Source organism: Erithacus rubecula (assembly GCF_903797595.1).
Source record: "Erithacus rubecula genome assembly, chromosome: 6".
In the NCBI taxonomy this organism is placed as follows: Eukaryota; Metazoa; Chordata; class Aves; order Passeriformes; family Muscicapidae; genus Erithacus; species Erithacus rubecula.
This window is the reverse complement of record NC_136688.1, coordinates 53,154,369-53,173,796: the sequence shown is the minus strand read 5'-3', so window position 1 is coordinate 53,173,796 and position 19,428 is coordinate 53,154,369. Positions and strand designations below refer to the sequence as shown.

At 49.8% G+C, this 19,428-nt stretch overlaps 1 protein-coding gene across 2 annotated transcripts in view; it reads left to right on the top strand.

The window, feature by feature from the left end:
* The first annotated feature begins 17,525 nt into the window (after positions 1-17,525).
* JAG2 (jagged canonical Notch ligand 2) overlaps positions 17,526-19,428 on the top strand; it is a 68,417-nt gene continuing 66,514 nt past the window's right edge. Inside the window, exons 1-2 of one of the 2 annotated variants that reach the window (XM_079309286.1) lie at positions 17,526-17,885; positions 18,144-18,467. In XM_079309286.1, the coding sequence (XP_079165412.1) occupies positions 17,541-17,885; positions 18,144-18,467 (669 nt within the window). In that variant the 5' untranslated portion in view covers positions 17,526-17,540. The remainder of the gene's footprint in view (positions 17,886-18,143; positions 18,468-19,428) is intronic. The other variant, XM_079309287.1, reaches the window with a different exon arrangement.

Here is a 19,428-nt window from a genome sequence, read left to right as displayed (position 1 = left end):
TACAGTAACCAGGAGCTTGTGCCAGAAGCACAAAATATAGCCAAAGCACTGCAAAGGATTTCAAAACCTACCATAACCCAGAGATCTTAGGCTGATTTTTCTGTTATTCCTCAGTTCACTATTATTAGCTCAAAACAGTGTTTTCAGTGTACAGGCCTGTGCCAGTGCTGCTTTTGCACATGGGTTAAAAGAAAGCACAAGTGCACGTCTCCAGTGGAGATGTGAATTTGCAGGTCTGTGCTTCAGGCAGGTCCCTGGTAGTGCTGGTGGCTGAAGGAAATGCTCTCCTGAATGCTCAGGGAGGAGGAGCAGCACCCATGACCCAGCAGCCTGCCACAGAGAAGAGCTGCTAATGGCATCTCTTATCTCTCGGCAAAAGCTGCTGCTGATTGTAATTTCCATTTCCACCCATTCCCACCTTCTATTAGGCCACTTTGTCTCCTGCAGCAAAGCAGAATAACATATGTGAGATGCTGAAACACAGTCACCTCAGTGGCCAGCAAATCAAGCCCTGCAGTGCAACTGACTTAGAAAGATATTGCCATGATTTTAAGATATTCTGGTATTTTCTTTGCTTCTTCCTCACTCATCCTTCTTCATCCCTCTGATTTTTGCCACCAGGGCTGCTGCCATAATTTGTGATATCCACCATAGGCAGAGGTACCTGTAGTGATCAGCTCTATTTTGTGTGTGGCTCAGTCTGAGCTGACACCTGCACAGTTTTTTGAGAAGCAATCTGCTCCAGTGCTTCCTCCACAGTCATGGGAGGACTTGGAAATAGTGTAAGTATTGCTGTGTCCAGCATTCAGGTCTGGGAACAGGGCTTACAGCCCCAAATCAGGCCCAGCACCTCCCCAAAGTGCTTTGTGAAGCATCCCAGCTTGTAGACCCTGCCTCCCCAGGAGGTCCCCAGAGGGAAGCCAAGGGTTTGCACTGCTTTTGCTGCAGATCCATGTCCAAGTCAGGTGTGCCAGCTCAATGGATGAATGGAATGGTGAGAGAATTAGGGAGAACCCTTTGGGGTAATGATGACTCTATGGTCACACTATTGTCACTTCTCCAGCACTGGGTGAGCCCCAGCTGTGAATCCAACCATGTACCATGTTTTCTTTTTCTCCTACAAGATGTACAAAGGACAGCTCTCCTGGTGCAGCAGCACTGCTCCTTGCTGTCTTTTCCTGGGACAGAAGGCTGGCAGATGGGGATTGGCTGCAGAGTTTTGCAGAGGATTGCCCTCAGAGGGCACTGGAGTTTAGATGTCTGTTCCTTCAGCCTGCAGTGAAGGCAGAGCCTGTTTGCAAATCTGGATTTCAGCAGGGCTCAAAAAGTCAAAACTAAAGACATCCTGTGGCTTAAATAGGACATGTCTGACTTTAATGTTCTCTGAGAAAAGGGTTTAGCTTTTCATCCCTCCTCCATGAGCCAGAAGGCAAGGATCAGTCCCCCCCATTTTCTCTCTATTCTACAGCCCCCTCTGAAAGATCGTCAGACCCTCAGGGATGTTTATTTACACTGGTGACGAGCCCATCTTGAGCTCCTCACAAATATAAACTTGCTATGACTGTTATAAGTTAGTTGGGGATTTATTTTCTTTACAGCCCAAAGCCCCATCTCTTTGGTGTGTGTGTAGGTTTGAATAGACTGGGGGCCCCAGTGTCAGACCTGGGCTTTGAATAGGATCCCATAAAGCATTTGCTTCGTTCAGACCCCGAATGTGGTGGCGAGTGCCCAACAAGTGAGTCAGTGAGGCTCTGTGAATCTGTTTATCAGACAGCAACAATCATTTGTGGAAATGTCTTTGGTAGCAACAGAAGAGTCTATTTGATGGTAGCACTGACTAATGTAAATGAGGATTAATTAATGTTTTCCTGCAGTGATGTTGGCACTGATAGTGCCTTATTCATGTAATTTAATTCCTATTGACAGGCTGCTAATGGAAATGGATAGCAATGGTTGTCTCTTCCATCAGGCACGCTCTGCCACAAAAATAATTCTCCAAACTGGCAGTTGGACTCATTCATTGCTGAAAATGTGAGGCAGTAAAAGAGGATGAGTCAGAAATGGGAAACAAAGCAACTTATTGTCTAATTCACAGCAGTCATCTCCCAGGTTTTTGAACCAGGATAAATTTGGGGGTTCAGGTGTGGTTTGGGCTTAGCTGCCCCTAAACCCCAGCTTCAATTTAGCCCCAAAACATGGACATGCAGCTTCACAGTGGGAAGGAGCATATTCCAAGTGGGCAGGTGGATGTCCCACAGCTCAGGGCTCAGGAGGGGAGAGGCTCAGCTCCCAGTGTCTGGCAGCCCAGCACAGGGGCCAGGGAGGAAGGGTCTAGCAGGGTTAATATGCACCAGGTCAGGTCATTCCCTCCCCCAGGAGAAATCCAAAGCAGTCCCTACTGTGAACAGGACCCTGGGAAAGCCACTGGTGTTATTTAAAGCAGTAACCAGAAACAACTGCTGTGTTTGGGAAGGATTTGAGTTCAGCAAAAGACTCAAGGTTGGGACACCCCTATGGATTGAGAAAAACAGTCTTCTGGTTTTCTTCCAGTGTTCAATTCCACAATGTCCTCAATTGTTCCCTTTGATGTTTGGAAGTGCAGTTGAAAAATTGCTGCTCATGAGAAATCATAGAAGTTGGAAAGCAGAAAGAAATACTCCAGTGGAAAAATATCTTTCCTCTTACCTAAGTAAGTAACACACAAAATCTAATTGTCCTGGGTTAAACCATGACACATATTTTTTTTCCAGTTTTATTTAATAATTTTGCATATTGCTTATTTGTTGAGCAAAGATATAATTTCAAAGTCTCCTTTTGGCCATGGGATGAATTTCTAAGGGATTTCAATTTTTCCCTGTATTGAGGAAACTCCACATAAGCATGACTGAAAGGTCACCAGGGAAACTGGGAAATTACCATTCCATCAGAGCCTGACACACACCATCACCCCTGTCCTTGCAGAACTGAATGGCAGGGAACCATCTTTCAACACCTCTGTATCTTCAAACCCCACCAAATGTCTGACACCGAAGAAGTTTCAGCTGTTGGAGGTCTTCCTATGATCACCCTGAAATATTCATGACCACATTTTGCCATACTCTTGCTTATATCACAGTCAGCAGAAAAATACTTTGAAATGTGAAATATGCCTGTTCATAATAAGTAGTAGGGCTGGAACAAGAGCAACACAGCAACCTGCCATGAGCAGCTGGAAAGAAGGAACAGCAGCTCTGCTGTGAGAGGCAGCAGCAGCCCCAGGAAGAGCCCCGTGGTCACAGCTGCCCCACAGTTCTGCCTGTCCCCACATGCAAGGGCCTGCAGCTCTCCCTCTAATCTGATCACCCATCTACCTGCTCGACATCAGCATTTGCTTAATCCTCATGCCTTCACTGCACTCCATCCTTGTCCTTTCAAAGCAAAGCCATAACCTATCCCCTGCAGGCATGCTGCTGCTGCTGCTACCCCCATTCTCTGTCCAAACTGGAGGCTTTAGTTTGATGCTTCTGCTGTGCTGAAGTCAAGCATCCAGAAGCAGGGAATACTGTGAGGGGCTGTGATGCCCAAGTGAATCACAGTGGTACCCCCTCCATCAAATCTGGCTCTGGGTGAGATCAGCAGGGCTCAGTGCTGTGCCCTGGGTGGTGGCAGCAAAGCTGTGGTGGCCCAGCCTGCACAAGCCTTCCCAGTGCCCTGGTAGCTGAATCCATTGCTGCAGTATGATTTATTCCCCACTGCACACTCAGATGAGGAGCCAAACTCACTGAGAGTCCCCAGGAGGCATCCACACCAGGCTGGGATGCAGTGGTGATCCCCATCCCTTCTCCCACTGATGATGAAACAAAGATAACTGTGCCAGGAGGTGGGGAGAGGAAACTACTCCTCAGCCCCATGCTCAAAGCACCCCAAAGGGCAGCCCTCTGCCTTTAAAAAGAAACAGATGTGAAAATATTTGGGGATAACAGGGACAAGAGCACAGGGCTTTCTTCTCCTTGCCATTAAGCAAGTCCAGGGTTGTATGGAAGTATTGTGACCCTCATCAAACTCACATGTTTAGAGAAAACAGGGCAAGTTTAGAGATCTAAAATCCCTTTGGGTTGGAAAAAGAAGGAGCAGTTCCAGTCTAGGTATATCTGAGCACAACTTATGGAGTTTAATTTTGTTAATTACTCAAAGTAAGTGAAAAGAAGGGTTAGCACCTGCACAGAAGGGAGAACTGTTAACAAGGTGATAAGGTTAGGGGGGAAAAAGAGACAAAAATTACTGCCTAAGGAAGGGAGAGAGGTTAGTTCAAGGTAAGACCTGAGGAAAAGTGTTAATAACAGCATGCAGAATCCTCAGCCTTTTGCTGTCAGCAGAGCTATGGAGGCTGGCTCCCAGGCTCACCTTTGTCTCTGAGGTATTTCTCCCCTTTGCCCTCCCTTCCTACAAGCCCCTGCCTGCACAAAGTCCTGAGCATGCCAGCTGTGACTGGACACCTATTGTGCTCCCTAAGGGGCAGAGGGAATGGTGTTTGGGCCTGTCCCTCTTCTGAAATGCTCTAATTAGGTGGCTACAGAAAGTGACTTCAGCCCACCTCCTGCCCCCTCCCTGCCTGGGGCAGGGACCTGAGCAGCAGTCCTGGCCCTGTTTAAAGGGAATACCAAATGAGGAGTATGCACTGGGACTTCTCTTTCCTCTTTCAGCCTCTTACAGCCACACACTGCAGCTGCTGCCTGCATTGGGGTCCGAATTGGATCAGATTGGAGGCATGCAGGGGGTGTGCAGAAGAGTGGTCAGTGCATATGAGTGAATATGAGCTGGCCAGAAACTCCAGCTGTGTGCCATGGGATGCTGGATGCTCAGTGCTCCCAGTCCATGCTCTGGCCATGCCTGCATGTGCTCCTTTGTGGGCTTGCCTGTGCTGAGAACCCATTAGTGGATTTTGTAGGGCTGCCTGAAGGCTTTGTGACAGGGTGCAGCACCAGCTTGGAGATCTTGTGCTGTGGCTGAGCAGTGGTGGGTGCCCAACAGCACCCCTCTGAAGGTGTTGAAAGCCATCACCCCAACACAGACACTGCTATGGAGGCTGGGCAGCTCTGTGGTGGGCAGAAGAGATCCAGCTGTGGTGCTTCCTCTTATTTTTATCACCACTATCTCTTGCTGAAGAGCTGACAGCAGCTCCACTGGATGTTCCACTGGAAGCACAGGGTTGCCCAGAGGCTTGCAGATGCCAACTCCTGGAACTGAAATGGTTGCACGGATGATGGGATGTTTTCTGAAATTCACTTTTGCACTGTTAGGTGGCTGTACATTTTGGGCATTGACAACCATCTTAAAACCCACTCCCACACATTTGATCCCTGAGAGGCTGAGCCTCTATCTGTAAGCTTCAGCATTTTCTGCTGGGGTGCCAATAATTTATCCCCCTGCCTTGTGCATTTGCTGGTTGATAAGCCCATGTACTCTGTGTAGCTCCATTCCTCTGTGAACATGGACATTAGATCACCTGCCAGGGGGATGTGACTCAGGACTCACTTTTTGTGGATCCATCGAGAGCACATAGCAGTGTCTGACACACAGGCTTGCTGATCTTCTGATAATAACACCGTGTCACCTGCATCTTCAACACTCCCATCCCACACAGGCTTTCCCTATACAGTAATTATGAGTTGCACACGTGAAGCTACGGAGGCAGCCCAGCATTGTTCAGCTGGCGGTGTTTCAGCTCTGGTTGTAGGTAAACAAACAGCCTGTTTAACGAGTACCAAATTCTGGCAGTTGCTATGGTGAGAATTCCCAGCGCGACGCTGCAGCCCTCGGTCACTCCAGGCAGAAAAACGTGGGCGTTTCGGATCACAACACTCTGTTTACCAAGGCAGCTCTGAAACACATCGGAGGGCAGGGCTGGAGGCTGCTGGAACGGGGAGCCTGCTAAGGAAACTGCCAGAAACAAACACTCATGGATGGGAAGATTTAGGAATAATCAGAAAACCAGCTCAGGTCAGCAGCACCGGATTCAGCGCTGGCTCAGAGCTGCCCCGTTGCTGTTGCATTGGTATTTTTCAGGGAGACCTGGAGCATGCAGGGATCCAGAGCACAAAATCCCTGGGCACAGCAGTCAGCAAAGACACCAACCAGCAGCTGCAGATGGAGAAATATCTGTGCTTTCAGCCCTCGGGGAAGGCTGTGCAGAAGAGATGAGAGGGCTGATAGCACTTTGCTTGATCTGCCTGCTGCATCCTCGCTGCTCCAGGAGGATTGCAGGCTCTGGGGCTGTCAAGCCGTCAACTTTCACTTGGTTTGACAACAAACTCACTTCACATACATGGTTACACTCAAAGAAAATAAAGGGAAGAAAAAAAGAAAGCTGTTGGAGCAAGCAATGCCCACAGATGCTTCCTAGAAGTAGAACATTATTTTGTGATCTGGCACCAAATTTTCAGCAGCCTATAAAAGGTAAAGTTGGTACTACAGCCAGCCATTTGTACTGTACAAATAAGAGCTGTGAATATATTCTGGAAGTAATGTCAAAGAGGACCAGATGGGAAATGAGCAGCATTCATTCTCATTTAACAAAGACAGCTAACCCAGAATATGCATTAACATGTAGCATTTTTCATCTGCCTCCATTCAGAACAGATTCTCAGTATCATTTCCAAGGAAAGGAAATTGAAGGAATACTTAGTCCTTGGTGAATTACTGTTCTCTCATAATTGGAGAAGTTTGGCATCCAAAGCTAGGTGTAATATGTTTTCCCTGGAAATGTATGCAAGGACACAGTACACCCACAACCCCCTGCATTCAGGCGTGCAGCCAGCTCTGTGTGTTTTGGTCGCTGCTGGATGGATCCAGGGTTTCAGAAGCCTTGGATCTGGCCTGCAGAGAGAGATTTCACAAGGCAGGGCAGTGAGGGGAGGCTGTGCCAGGTGTACAGAGGGCCTGATGCCACAGCTGGAGGGTCTCTCTCCAGCCCCAGGCCACATTTTAGTGACAGCAGGTCTGATTCCTCATTTCTTAGATAAGGACAACATGGCTTGTGTGTGACATATGCTTTAGACACATGCTTTGAGGGCTGAACCCAAATTCGAAGGCTAACAAATTCTAGATGTAGATTTAAAAAATGCAAGCTCATTTTTGACTCTTCCAGGATGCATTGAGTTGGGTGAGCCTGTTTGAGGGGAAGAATCCCAGGCTACAATATGTTGAAGCATTTCTTCATGTGTTTAGTAGAATCTTTGATCCTATTTTTAAACAAAACACTATTTCCATTCCCTCTTTTTTTTTTCTTCCTTAAATATTTAGAAGGGATTAACCACAGGAAAAAAAGTCACATCCTGAATTTCTTTTTTCCAGCATAAATTCAATCTTTTTGTTCAAAATTGTTCATAACTGGAACCTCTCTCAACTTCCAAGTTCCTTTGTGTACCGTTTCTCTTTTGGAAGTCCAGAATTGTCACAGTTCTCCCAAGCCCCCCATCCTGACACATCACAATGCCAGTTTTATGCCATTCCACTCAGTGGAGCTCTGCATTTAAAACATGCCATTAATTTACAATGAGCAAACAGGTTTCAGCTCTGTTCCACAACACTCTTCCCTTGCCTGGGAGAAATGCATTGACACAACCCATGCTGGCTCCTGGAGCTTTCTGCTGCTCAGCAGCGTTTTCAAAACATTTTTGGCATCCCCTGGGCCACATTCTGCCCCATGAGCAGCCTGTCCTGATCCAGTCCTGGGGAGCCCTGCTGCAGAGCCTCTCTTTTAATAACAGCCAGCAGAATGAAAGCCTGAAAACCAGTTGAGGTCAGACCAGATCACCACCAAGTTCCTGACCTTGAAAACCTGATAAAAATGCACAGCTTTGGCTGCAAGTTGACACTGTACACAAAATGCTTTTTGTGTGGCTGCAGTACCTGGTTTAATGGATCCTTCAGTCCCTCAGCTTTCTCTATGCAGAATCCCATTTGGAGAGAGTGCATGTAACTCCTGGCCAGTGATCTGTACCTGCACAAATCCTCTTCCTATCTGTCTCAGTAATACTTAGAACATGTCCATTTGATATGCAAAGATGCCACTTCCAGAAGCAGAATAGGATTTCCAGCTTCCCAGGCTGAGGTTTGTCCCTCAGTCCCAAGGACAGTTGTGCTGCCTCTGCTTGGATCCTGTGCACCACAAACCAAACCCAGCAGCAGCCCCTGGCTAGGGTGTGCAGCCAGCACCACACCATCCCCACAGGATCACCCCAATCCCTGCAGCTCTGGGGCTCTGCCCCTGGTGCAGGGTCACTCACTGCCATGTGTGCTGTGCAGTTTGCTGTGAGCAGCACAGCAGAGGCTGCTGGAAGTGGTGGCAGCCAGTGTCACTCCCTGCTCCATCCCTGCTTTGTGTGCTGAGCAGGTGCAAACTTGGTTATCAGCAAGGGAAGTGAGGCACAGGCTTTGAGGCTCACTTGTTCACAGCTCTGAGGGTTTTATAAAGCAACCCTGAACAATATGAGACTGCTGCTGTGTGAGTATTCTAGGGATCATCACCAGCAGGAGCAAATACTCCTGGAAACAAAACCTGAGCCTGTAATTACGTGCAGCGCAGTGCATCAAATTCTCTACAGCCCACAGCCTTTTTTCCCTATGCTTTCAGCCTCTGCAAAGCTAAGGTGCAGGTTGTCCCCTGTTCATTTGGGCTGGAGTAATGACTTACAATGGTTCCTGAATTCCCTGGCTAGGGCAAGGGAAGCAGCAGGGATTTTATAGGCAAGAAAGACTAATAATCTTTCTCCCTTCCTCTAAAATCCTCCCTCTTCCCTCCTCTCCCGGAACAAACACAGTTTTTAAAAGGCTTTTAAATAATCTTGTGTTCCTTAACAAAATTACAGCAGCAGTTTCCTCCTTTAATAGCACTCTTCTTCTTAGTAATCTTGTTTTAGCTGCAGTTTTTGATGGAGAGTGCTGGTAGATGAATCATCTCTCACCCCTCTTGGCTATTTTGCCTGGCTTTAGGAAGAAGGAATTCTGTTTTGGAGCAAAGTTTCCTGTTCAGAAGAGGAAGCTCCACTTATGTGTGCTTTTAACTAGGAGTGATAAAAAAATTTATTTGAATGGTTAATTGGGGCATAAATAGATGAATTGTGAATGTCAATCTGATCCATTCCAGTGGATGGCATGACCCTGCCTCCCAGCCACTCATCTCAAATGAATTGAGCTGTCTTGAGGTCTGCTCCTGCACATCCCCTTCTTATGGAAACTGCAGGAAGGCACTGGCTGAAGGGTCAGAGGCTGACTGAGATCCCAGTGTTACTGGAGACAGGGCCACAAGTATTTTAGTTTAAGAGCTATGACATGAACAATCACTTCTCTGATAATCTCAGCCATAGAGAAGCCCAAAAATAAAACTTTATAAAAGTTTATTTTGCAAAACACAAATGGCTGGAAGTGTCAGTGAGAGAATGAGAGGATTGCATGAACATGTCGTCAAATCAAATTGCACATTGAAGAGCAATTCAAATAAATTCATTAGTAACTAGGGGAAAAAAAAAAACCCTTTAAGAATATTGTAGTTACTATCCTTTCTTTTTTCCTTCTTTAGATCAGTGTCACTGTGTAAGTGCACTAACAGAGCTTTGCACTGAAACAGCTTCTGTTGTGCCTCTCTGCTGCTGAGGCTGGACTGGCAGGATGCTCACACTGGGACATCCCCAGGTCATGTTCAGCAGTGCCAGCTACAGATCTGCACTTCCTTAGGTCTGGCTGCTTTACCACAAATTGTCTTACAGCTCTTTCTACATGACAGAGGATGCTGACAAAAAGCAATTCCTCCTCCACTGCTGGGTAGGTTTTCCAGGTCATCAGAAATAATGAACAGTATCAGCTGCTGTGAAAGAGCCTAATATCAGTGAGGAGTACATGAACCCTGCTCTACTGACAGTGAGTAGGATGCTCTCAAAGAAGATGGAATCATAATTTTAAATAACTCATATTTTTTATTCCCTCATATACCATACTCTCCATCTTACTCACATTTAAGTTTAACCAGGTGTGAGCTGGTCAAACTCAGCCATGTGGCTAATGTGGAGAAAGGAATGCATTTGTATGAAGAGAAAACTACCATTACATCTATGTAAATACACCACAATATATTGCACCATAGCAATTTATTGTATAGACAGATGTCTGCTTTCCTCCCTACTCACTGAGCATGTCCTTTCCAGAGACACTAACATTTTATTACATTTTCCTGAATTCTGCCACCACCTCTTAGCAGGAAAACAGCACATTCTGGTCAGCAAGAGCTTCTGCTCTGACAGGAGAGGAATGTCAGACCTCCCTGGTCCCACAGCAGATCATCAAAGATGCCAGTGGCTTAGTCTAAATCTAGATTAGGTTTCAATTAGATAAACTGCCCACTGCATCTTGGGTAATTTCCTATGATTTTCCATGGGAATCAGATATCTGGTGTGTTGGCAGTTGTTGTCTCAGCATATCCAGAGTGGTTTTCTTAGCATTGGTCAGGCTAATTCATGGATTAAAGGAGGAAGGGAAAATTCCTTCCATGAATAAAGCACTAGCTATTTTGGTCACGAGTGGCATCAGCTACTTATAACTCTATTCCTGGAAATGAATGCATGGCTGTGCAGGTGGTTTTGGCTTGCTTAAACCTGGATGGATGTCCCAAGAAAAAGAGCTGGTGATCAGAGCAAGCATTCCATGCAAGACAGGAAGAACATCTCTGTGCCCTGACCTGCTGAATTAATGAAACCAGGATCCACAAGGACTGATTTCTGAAGTGAGCAGGTAAATACAAGCATCAAGTACTTGGGCAGAGCCATTATAAATGAGGGGAAATACCATTACTCATTAGAAAATCATTGGAGGGCTGCTGAAGAGGATAAGGGATCACCTGATGGAATCATACAAACAGCATAAGGAATAAAAAGAGATTAAAGTCTTGATACATAATCAAAGTGAAAACTAAGTTTCACCAAAGAGAGGAACCACTTATATCATGCAAGAGGAATGCAGCTTGGGTGAAAATGACCATGAAACAACATAGTTCACAAGCCATAGGAAAGGAGAAAAGGAAAACAGCAAAATAAATACAATGGACTTCCGGAAACCATATTTCAAAAACCTCACAGTACTGATAATGAGTCTCAGAGAAAAGGGAATTCAGGAAAGTTTGCAGCACCTTAAAGAAACAATGGTAAGAGCATCAATTCAAACAATCCCAATAGAGCAGGGAAAGCAGCTTTTGCAAGAAGCAAACAATTTAAAATATGACCACTTCATTGACCTATAATAAGATAAATGGTTTATTCAGAAAATGGAAGAGAGATTCACTGGCATGGGAATGTAAATGTCTAGGCTGAAAATGCAGGGACCAAACAAGAAAAATCAAGACAGAAAAAGAAATACTACCAACATATTCAAGAGGATATCAAGAAAACATAAAATACATTTTCAGGAACATAAAGGCCATCTATCAGAACTATCCAACTAAGAAGAAAAGCACCTGTCTTCCTCACCACAGCTTTCAGTAAAAAGACCACTTGTACCCAAATGGTTTGCACAGTTGGTGCTGTGGATGACAGGAAAAGATCTCAGCCTAGAAGGAAGAAAGAATAAGTAAAGAATCCTTGCCTTGATTTCATATAATGTACTTGTTAAAGCAATCTCACGGCTGTTAACAGCTCTCTGGGATCCCACAGAGAACCAACAAGGTGTCAGAACACTGCAGAAGTGAGACATAACTCCTTTCTGGAAAAGGGGGGAGCTTAAGAATATGGCACAAGCCATATTGGAATTTTGAGAGAAAATTGGGATAAAGAAATGCTCTTTAAACATCTGAAAAATAGCAAGGAGTTGAGTAATGGCTAACAAAATTTCCTTAGATCACGTAGATATTTTTCCTAAAGCTCCAAGACTAAGAAGATGCTCAATGGATGGCAAATCAAACTGAAGTCAACAATGCTATGCTCTTGAAAAAGGAAAAAAAATATTTCCATAAGCATCATGTGGTGTGTACAGCCAGGAGTGATTTCTGCCTGGTCTATGATGTGTTCCTCTCTTCTCATCCAGTGCTGCAAAGATCTCACTGGAATTCTATGGCACTGGATTTTAAATTACTTGAGGAACCAGGGCAGAGAGACTATAGTAGGACTACACAAATGATGAAGGGTCTAGAAAACATTGCTGTCTGAGGATGCTTTTAAATCAGCTGCTATGCAATAAGCAGGCATTGTTTTTCTTTCTTTGTGGAATGAGATAAACTAGACAACCTCTAGATATCCCTTCTGACTTTGCTCTCTGTGATTCATGCACCAGGAAAGCCATGGGCAGGTGTTTCTTTGAGGATGACTGCAAAGAACCTGAGGGGCAAAGGCTGAGTGTGGGAGCAGACACAGCACACACCATGGTTCAGGCAGTTTTGAAAAGGCCTCTCTGATGGGCAATTTTCTGAAAACCCACAAAGAAGATAAACCACCAGGAGAACAAGAAAAGCTTCACTTTTAAGAGTGAATTCTGTGTCAGAAGTGAGCTGATCTGGTTTTCTAATTTTTTTTTTCCCAAGTGACCAGTTCACATCTCCACCCTCACCCCAGGTGTTCCTGTTTTAAGCAGGGCTCACACACAGGTGGTGATGAGTTGGGAGCAACTCTTCTAGGCCATGTTCAGTGGTTCTTCTCTTTATCAATGTTGCTGGCCTTTAGTACTCAACTGTACAAACTGTGTCCAACTGTCTCTTGGGCCAGACTCAGCATATGCTTCTGCTGGCAAGAGACCAGCCCCAAAACCAGAAAGCACACCAGGCTGCAAAGTTAAAATTATAGGAAACCACCTCTTTTCTGCTCTAAAGCCCACAGAGACCAGTGCCAGATCAGAGCTGGGCAATCACTGAAATAGAAAAGGGTGCTGCCAAGATCCCAGCTCCCTTCCTGGCACAACTTCCATCAGGCATAACTTTACTTTCCTAGTAATAGTCAGGAAGGAAGACAAATACAAGCACTACCTTATGCCTTTTCCACCTGGTCTTCTCTTGGGCTGTACAAGCAGCTCAATCCTAACTAAGAGAAACCACTCCCAGCTCTTATGCTGGATGATACTTTAAATCAACATCTTTACAGTTTAGATCTGGTTTGCATCCATGAACAGCAGGCACATGCATGTACATGCTTGTTAATGACATTACACAAGCCATACAGACCCAACAGGACTCTTCAGTCAAAGTCAAGGGACAAGACATGGCTTTACCCTACCAAGCCCAGAGCGGAATTCAAAATAACTTGCTCCACTCAAGTTACACAAAGAAGAAAGAAAATTCTTCTCTGCTGGTTACCCTCTACCTCTGTTCCTGAGCAGTATTCTCCATCCATATCCTTAACCCTGGCCCACAAGGCTTCACATGGAGAAGGAAGGAGAGAAATTAATTCTTCAGAGCTGGTTCTGTCCTGCAATGCCTTGCTCTCAAGGACAGGCAGCTGTAGCCCTTCTGGCCACAAAGGGAGGGTTAACTCCTACCCTACCAATTTTCAGATGCATAGCATCCAAAGTGATCTTCTTGGCTTTAACTTTCCCAAGTGGACACATTCTGGCCTGGGTAAGTGAGATGTATGTCTATGTCCATATGCATACAGATAAATGACATTCCTATACTCTAAGACACATGGATAAACCCCACCACTTCCGAGCTGCTGAGGTCCTCCAGGGATATTTTATGCAAATGGTTTAGTGAGAATACTTCAGAAGGATTTGCATTCAGGCACAACCTTAGCACAAGTGCACATCTAGAGCACAAAAGCTAAAATCCTGTCCCAGAGGGCATGAGGAGGTGCAGGCTGCTGGGACTCCACCCTGCCTGGGGCTGGTGGTGAGTGCATCCCTCCCCTGCCAGAGGGACCAATCTTTTCCAGTCCTGTCCCCTGTGCAGGATGTGTAACTGCTGGCTGTACACACACCAGTTAAAGTCAACCATGAGTTTTCTCAGCCTTACTTTCACCCTTTTGTCATGCACAGCCCCTGATTCCCACTTGCAACCAACATCAGGAGTTGCCAGAGAAAAGAGAAGGAGCAGCAGCAGGAGGGGGGCAAGGGAGCAGCAATGGGAGGTTATTTATGTTTTTGCAAACATTCTGGATCCTGGAAGCCCTTATTTTGGTGAGGAGGGAGCAAAAGAACAGCAAAGCTTGTGCTCAGCATAGGGAAATTTATATCAACTCCCCTGAGCAGTAAGCAGGTGTCTGCACGCATGGGACTGCATGGACAGCCCCATGACCCAACACAAGGGCACAGGGACCCTTCTCTGGGGAAGCTGAGGGAACAATGACCCCGCAGAGGGGAAGGAAAGGTCCTGGCCTCACCCAGTGGATAAGGATGGCTGCTGGCACAGGGTGCAGGCAGATGCAGGATGGCCGAGGGAGGCGGGTTGGGTGACAGCAGGCTGGGCTGCAGGTGTGGCTGTAAGAGGAGACACTTGCTTACACTTGGCAGCCGGGCCTCGAGCAGGGCTGGAGCGTGCAGATGATTGGGAATGAGTTATGGAGAGGCGGCTCCGGCGTGCCTGCTCTGAGCTGTCCTGCGCCGGGGGCTGAGCCGGGAAACGCCGCAGGAAAAGGGGCAAATCCTGCCCCTGCACTCCTGGATGCAGGAGTTTAGTGGCCTGCTGGAAGTGACCAAGGCACCCAAAGGCTGCACAGGGATATTGCTTTTCATCCCACCTAACTTCATCTCTCTCCAAAAGCTGGGAGGCAGCCCTGGTGGGAAGAGAGGGACAGTGCCAGAGGCTGGGCTGCTCCTTCAGGGCTGGTCACACACAGGTCATCTGATGCACACTGTCCAAGCTGCAAGGGATGTCTCCTCTTAACCTTCCTCAGCATTCACCTCCAGATCTGGTCACTTTTAAAAGCTCAAAGTTCATTTGCTAAGAAATATTCTTGCTGCATTACCTGGAAACCATCGCTATCTGTGCGTAACTGTAATGAAACAGCTTTCCATACCCAAAGAAGAATAGAGTGAAATTTCACAGCACTGAAAAAATAATAACCACAGCAAGAGAACTAGGGAGTTCAGGCTGAAAATGGGGCTGCAGCACCGAAAATAACAAAATGAAAATTTCCCCAACCAGAGAGAATGGCCGGAAATAGCTGCACCTTCCCTCTCTGCTCCTGTGAAGCCAGGTTATAGTGAGAAAAGGCATTTTAAAATGGCACCAGACTTTCTGAGTACTGTGGAATATTTACAAAGGCAAAACCAAAGCAAAAAAAGAGCACACAGCGTGCTCAAGGTAACAAAGAAATTCTGTGATACAGCAGGTAACTGAGCTTGGCTCTGTAGAGACTGAGCATATGCTGTAACTACTGGATCATCTTTCTCCTGTATTACATTTGCTTAGCTTGGTGATAAAAATACATGTCTTCCTCCACAGGCACATTGACCGCACAGTGCTGAAGGTAGATCGTGAGGTTTTATGTTTGTTTATCATGATACATGCAAACAAAATACCTGTCTTGCAAAATATTTTGGCTGCCATCCACCACAAAATAATCTTTAGGCAGAAAGCTCATCTAAGAAACTCCTTCCTTTCAGCCACCAGAAAGAGTAATTAAAAAACTAAAAAGCATTTGCCTGTCCATTTGGAAGCCAGCAAGCAGCTCAACTGGGCAAAGAACATGGGCTCGGTGGAGTTTCTGATTAACAAAATGTAACAACTTTAATGAGACCTCATCCCACCGTAACAACCCTCCCTCAGCTCTCCCCACTTTGCCTCTGCCGCCTTCTAAAGGTGGTTATCCCAGAGGTTATCTTAACCAAAAAAATGCTTGAATGCAGTTATCTTGGGAGGCACAGTTTCAAAGAGAGGACACATAAAATAATTAAAAGCAATATTCACCTCTCCACTTCAGAGAGCTCCTGTTTGAGCTCCAGAGGGATGAGAGGGAAAGTAAGGGATGCTTCCTAGAGAGCAAGTAAGGTGAACCAGGACAGCAGAGGGGTAGGCTCAGGACAGTGGTGAAGATAGGAAACTGGAGCAGATTGTGGCAAGTGGGAGACGTGGTGGGGAAGGAGAAGCAGGTCTGTAGGTGGGGAAGCAGGAAAGCAAGGGGAGCGGGGCGGACAAGAGGATTTTGGAGAGCGGCTAGCCAGCTGGCACACACATAGCAGCTGCTGCTGTGTCAGCCTAGGAGAGTAGCTGCAGCTGCACGCTGGCCATGAATAGCAGAGGAGCAGCGTGCCGGCTGGCTGCTGGAGGGACGGGGGCAGCGGGGCGCTGAAAAGGCAGGGGGAGGCTCTCTGAAAGCTTTTCTGTGCAGGGGAACTTGACAGCCCTTTGATTTCTGAGCTGTTTGTTCTCCAATTGTCCACTCCGGTGCATGATCAGTACGAAAGAGTTAAATGGGAAGAGGGGGAGGGAGAGGAACAGTAGGAAAACTTCGGTCCTAAATGGAGATCTGGGCTTTGATACTGTATCCGTAGCATGCAGTTGCCTGCATGTATAGCTTTCATAGTTGTCAGCGGGGATCAAAATCACAGGGTGCTTAAACTAAAGGAGAAATCTCCGCGCAGTTACCCTCATATTTGCTTGAGCCACCACTGGAGGAGGACATGATCCACCACTTGGCCATCTGTTCTGTGTGCCGCACATGTCACTCCACAAGCCCTCCCGTGCGAGCTCTGGCGGGGCTGTGGGTCGCACACCCTTTGTGCCTCCACACGAGCGTGGGTGCGCACACACCGTGCGGTTCCGCACAGCTGTGGGTGCGTGCGCCCCACACACTCCTCTGGGTGTCCCCAGCATCAGTGCTCCTCTGGAACCACGGGTGCAGCGGCCCCGCGCACTCCTCCACAGCTGTGGCTGCACACACCATGCGTGTTCTTTCACTAGCAGGGGTGATCCCATGCTCTGCTCTCCTCCATGGCTACACCTGCGCATACCATGCACCTCAATGACTGCAGGCACAGACAGCCAGGGCCACGGTCCGTGACTGAGTGCACACTGTTCCTCCACAGCTGTAGGCGATGCCCCTGAGCACCACCCCACAGCTGGAGATGATCTTCGCTTGAGCACTGCTTTAGACCTGATCCCACCCTGAGCACTTCTGCACAGCTGTAGGTGATTCCCCCAGCACTCCCGCACAGCGGTGCCAATTCCAGCATTATTGGGGCACTCCCACCCCAAGCATTCCCTGGCTGTGTGTGCCCTTCCACGTCTGTCTGCACACTCCCTGGGGCAGTTCTACACGGCAGTGGGCGCACACATCGCTCCCCTACGAGCGGAGGTGCACCCACCCTCCTCCGCAGCTACCCGCATCCCGTGGCTATTCCTCCAACACCGTGGGCTGGGCATCCACCCCACACCCACACCACACACACTCCTCCGCGGGTGTCCCGCATCTCTCATCCCCCTGCTCCACCTGGCGCTGGCGGACCCCGCTGCGGGCAGGGCAGGGTAGGGCGGAGCGAGAGCCGCCCGCCGCCCTTTAAGAGCCGCGGCGGGAGCGGCGCTGGCCCCACCCGCCGGCCGCGGGGCCGGGCCGTCCCCCTCATTAATATGAAGGCGGCGGCCGCGGCGGCGAATGGGTAATGAAGCTGTCACTCCGGCACCTACTTGTTGGGTGTCCGCGGAGCCGAGGCGCACAGAGGGCGAGCGGAGCCCGCGGGAGGGGAGCGGCGGCGGAGCGCTCCGGGCGGCCCCGCCGGCAGCCCATGCCCTGCGCCCCCCGGCGCGCTGCGGGCGGCTCCCCCGCCGCCCATGCCGCGAGCGGCCGCCGGTCCGTGGCCGGTGCGCTCGGCGGGCTCCTCTGAGGCGGCGGCGCGGAGCGGCAGCGGGAGCAGGAGGCATGCGGGGTGCCGGCCGGCCGAGCCGGGCCCCCCGCGCCGCCGCGCTCGGCCTGGCGCTGCTGCTCGCCTCCTGCGTGCAGGTACGGACGGGGCGCGGGGGGCTGCGCTCCGGCTGCCTTCTTTCTTCACCTTGCTCGTTTCTCGTTTATGTCTATGTCTATAACGCTATGTATGTATCTGTATATGTGTGTAAACATATGTATATTGCCGCGGCGGGGTTGAACCCGCAGCCGGCGAAAGTTGTCGTGGGGAGCCGGGGACCCGCAGCACCGCGCTGCCAGCGCTGCCCCCGGCCGCGGTAGTAACGAGGCTGTCTCCCCTTCGCCTTTTATTTTTAGGTGTCCCGGTCCACGGGCTATTTCGAGCTGCAGCTTAACTCGGTGCGGAATGTAAACGGCGAGTTGTTCAATGGGGAATGCTGCGATGGCAAGAAAAGCCCCGAGAACCTGGACTGCTCCCGGGACGAGTGCGACACTTACGTGAAAGTCTGCCTCAAGGAATATCAGGCCAAGATCACCCCGGTCGGACCCTGCAACTACGGATCCGGATCTACCCCGGTTCTCGGTGGAAATATTTTCTATTTGAACAGCAACAAATACTCCCACCAAGGCAGAACCCCCGAGACGGGCAGGATTGTTATTCCCTTCCAGTTCGCGTGGCCGGTAGGTTTTTAATCGCGCTCTCGTTATCACCCTTTTTTGTGTGTGTGGTGTTCTCCCCGCGCCCGCTCCCGTCGGTGCCGCTCCCGCTCCCCCGTTATTGAGCGGGCACAGCTGCCGGGGCGCTGCCTTGGGTGCGGCCGCCGCTTCCCGGGGCTGCGGGGCACGGCCGGCGGCGCGGGGAGCGGGGGAGGCTGCGCGGCGTGGGCCGCTGCGGGAGCTCCGAGGAGCGGCTGCGGGCTGGCTGCGAGAGGCTGGAGGCAGGAAAATCACAATACCGGGGAGAGCCCCGCTGCCGTCCCCGCCCGCGCAGCGGAGCCCGACGGCGCGGCCGCGGCGCGGGGCTGCCCCCGGCAGGGGGCGCTGTCGGCGGGCGCGGCTCGCGCGGGGCGGGGGCGGGGCAGGGCGCGCGCCGGGGGGTCCCCACACCTGCGTGGGGGCGGGGCCTCCGCACCTGGGCCGGCCCCGCCCGCCGCGAGACCGCGGCTGCCCGCTCCGAGCACAGCCCCGAGCGACCGGCACTGCCCGCCATGGGGCCGGGAATGCCCGCTCCGAGCACAGCCCCGAGCGACCGGCACTGCCCGCCATGGGGCCGGGAATGCCCGCTCCGAGCACAGCCCCGAGCGACCGGCACTGCCCGCCATGGGGCCGGGAATGCCCGCTCCGAGCACAGCCCCGAGCGACCGGCACTGCCCGCCATGGGGCCGGGAATGCCCGCTCCGAGCACAGCCCCGAGCGACCGGCACTGCCCGCCATGGGGCCGGGAATGCCCGCTCCGAGTCCAGCCCCGAGCGACCGGCACTGCCCGCCGCGAGACCGCGGCTGCCCGCTCCGAGCACAGCCCCGAGCGACCGGCACTGCCCGCCATGGGGCCGGCACTGCCCGCTCCGAGCACAGCCCCGAGCGACCGGCACTGCCCGCCATGGGGCCGGCACTGCCCGCTCCGAGCACAGCCCCGAGCGAC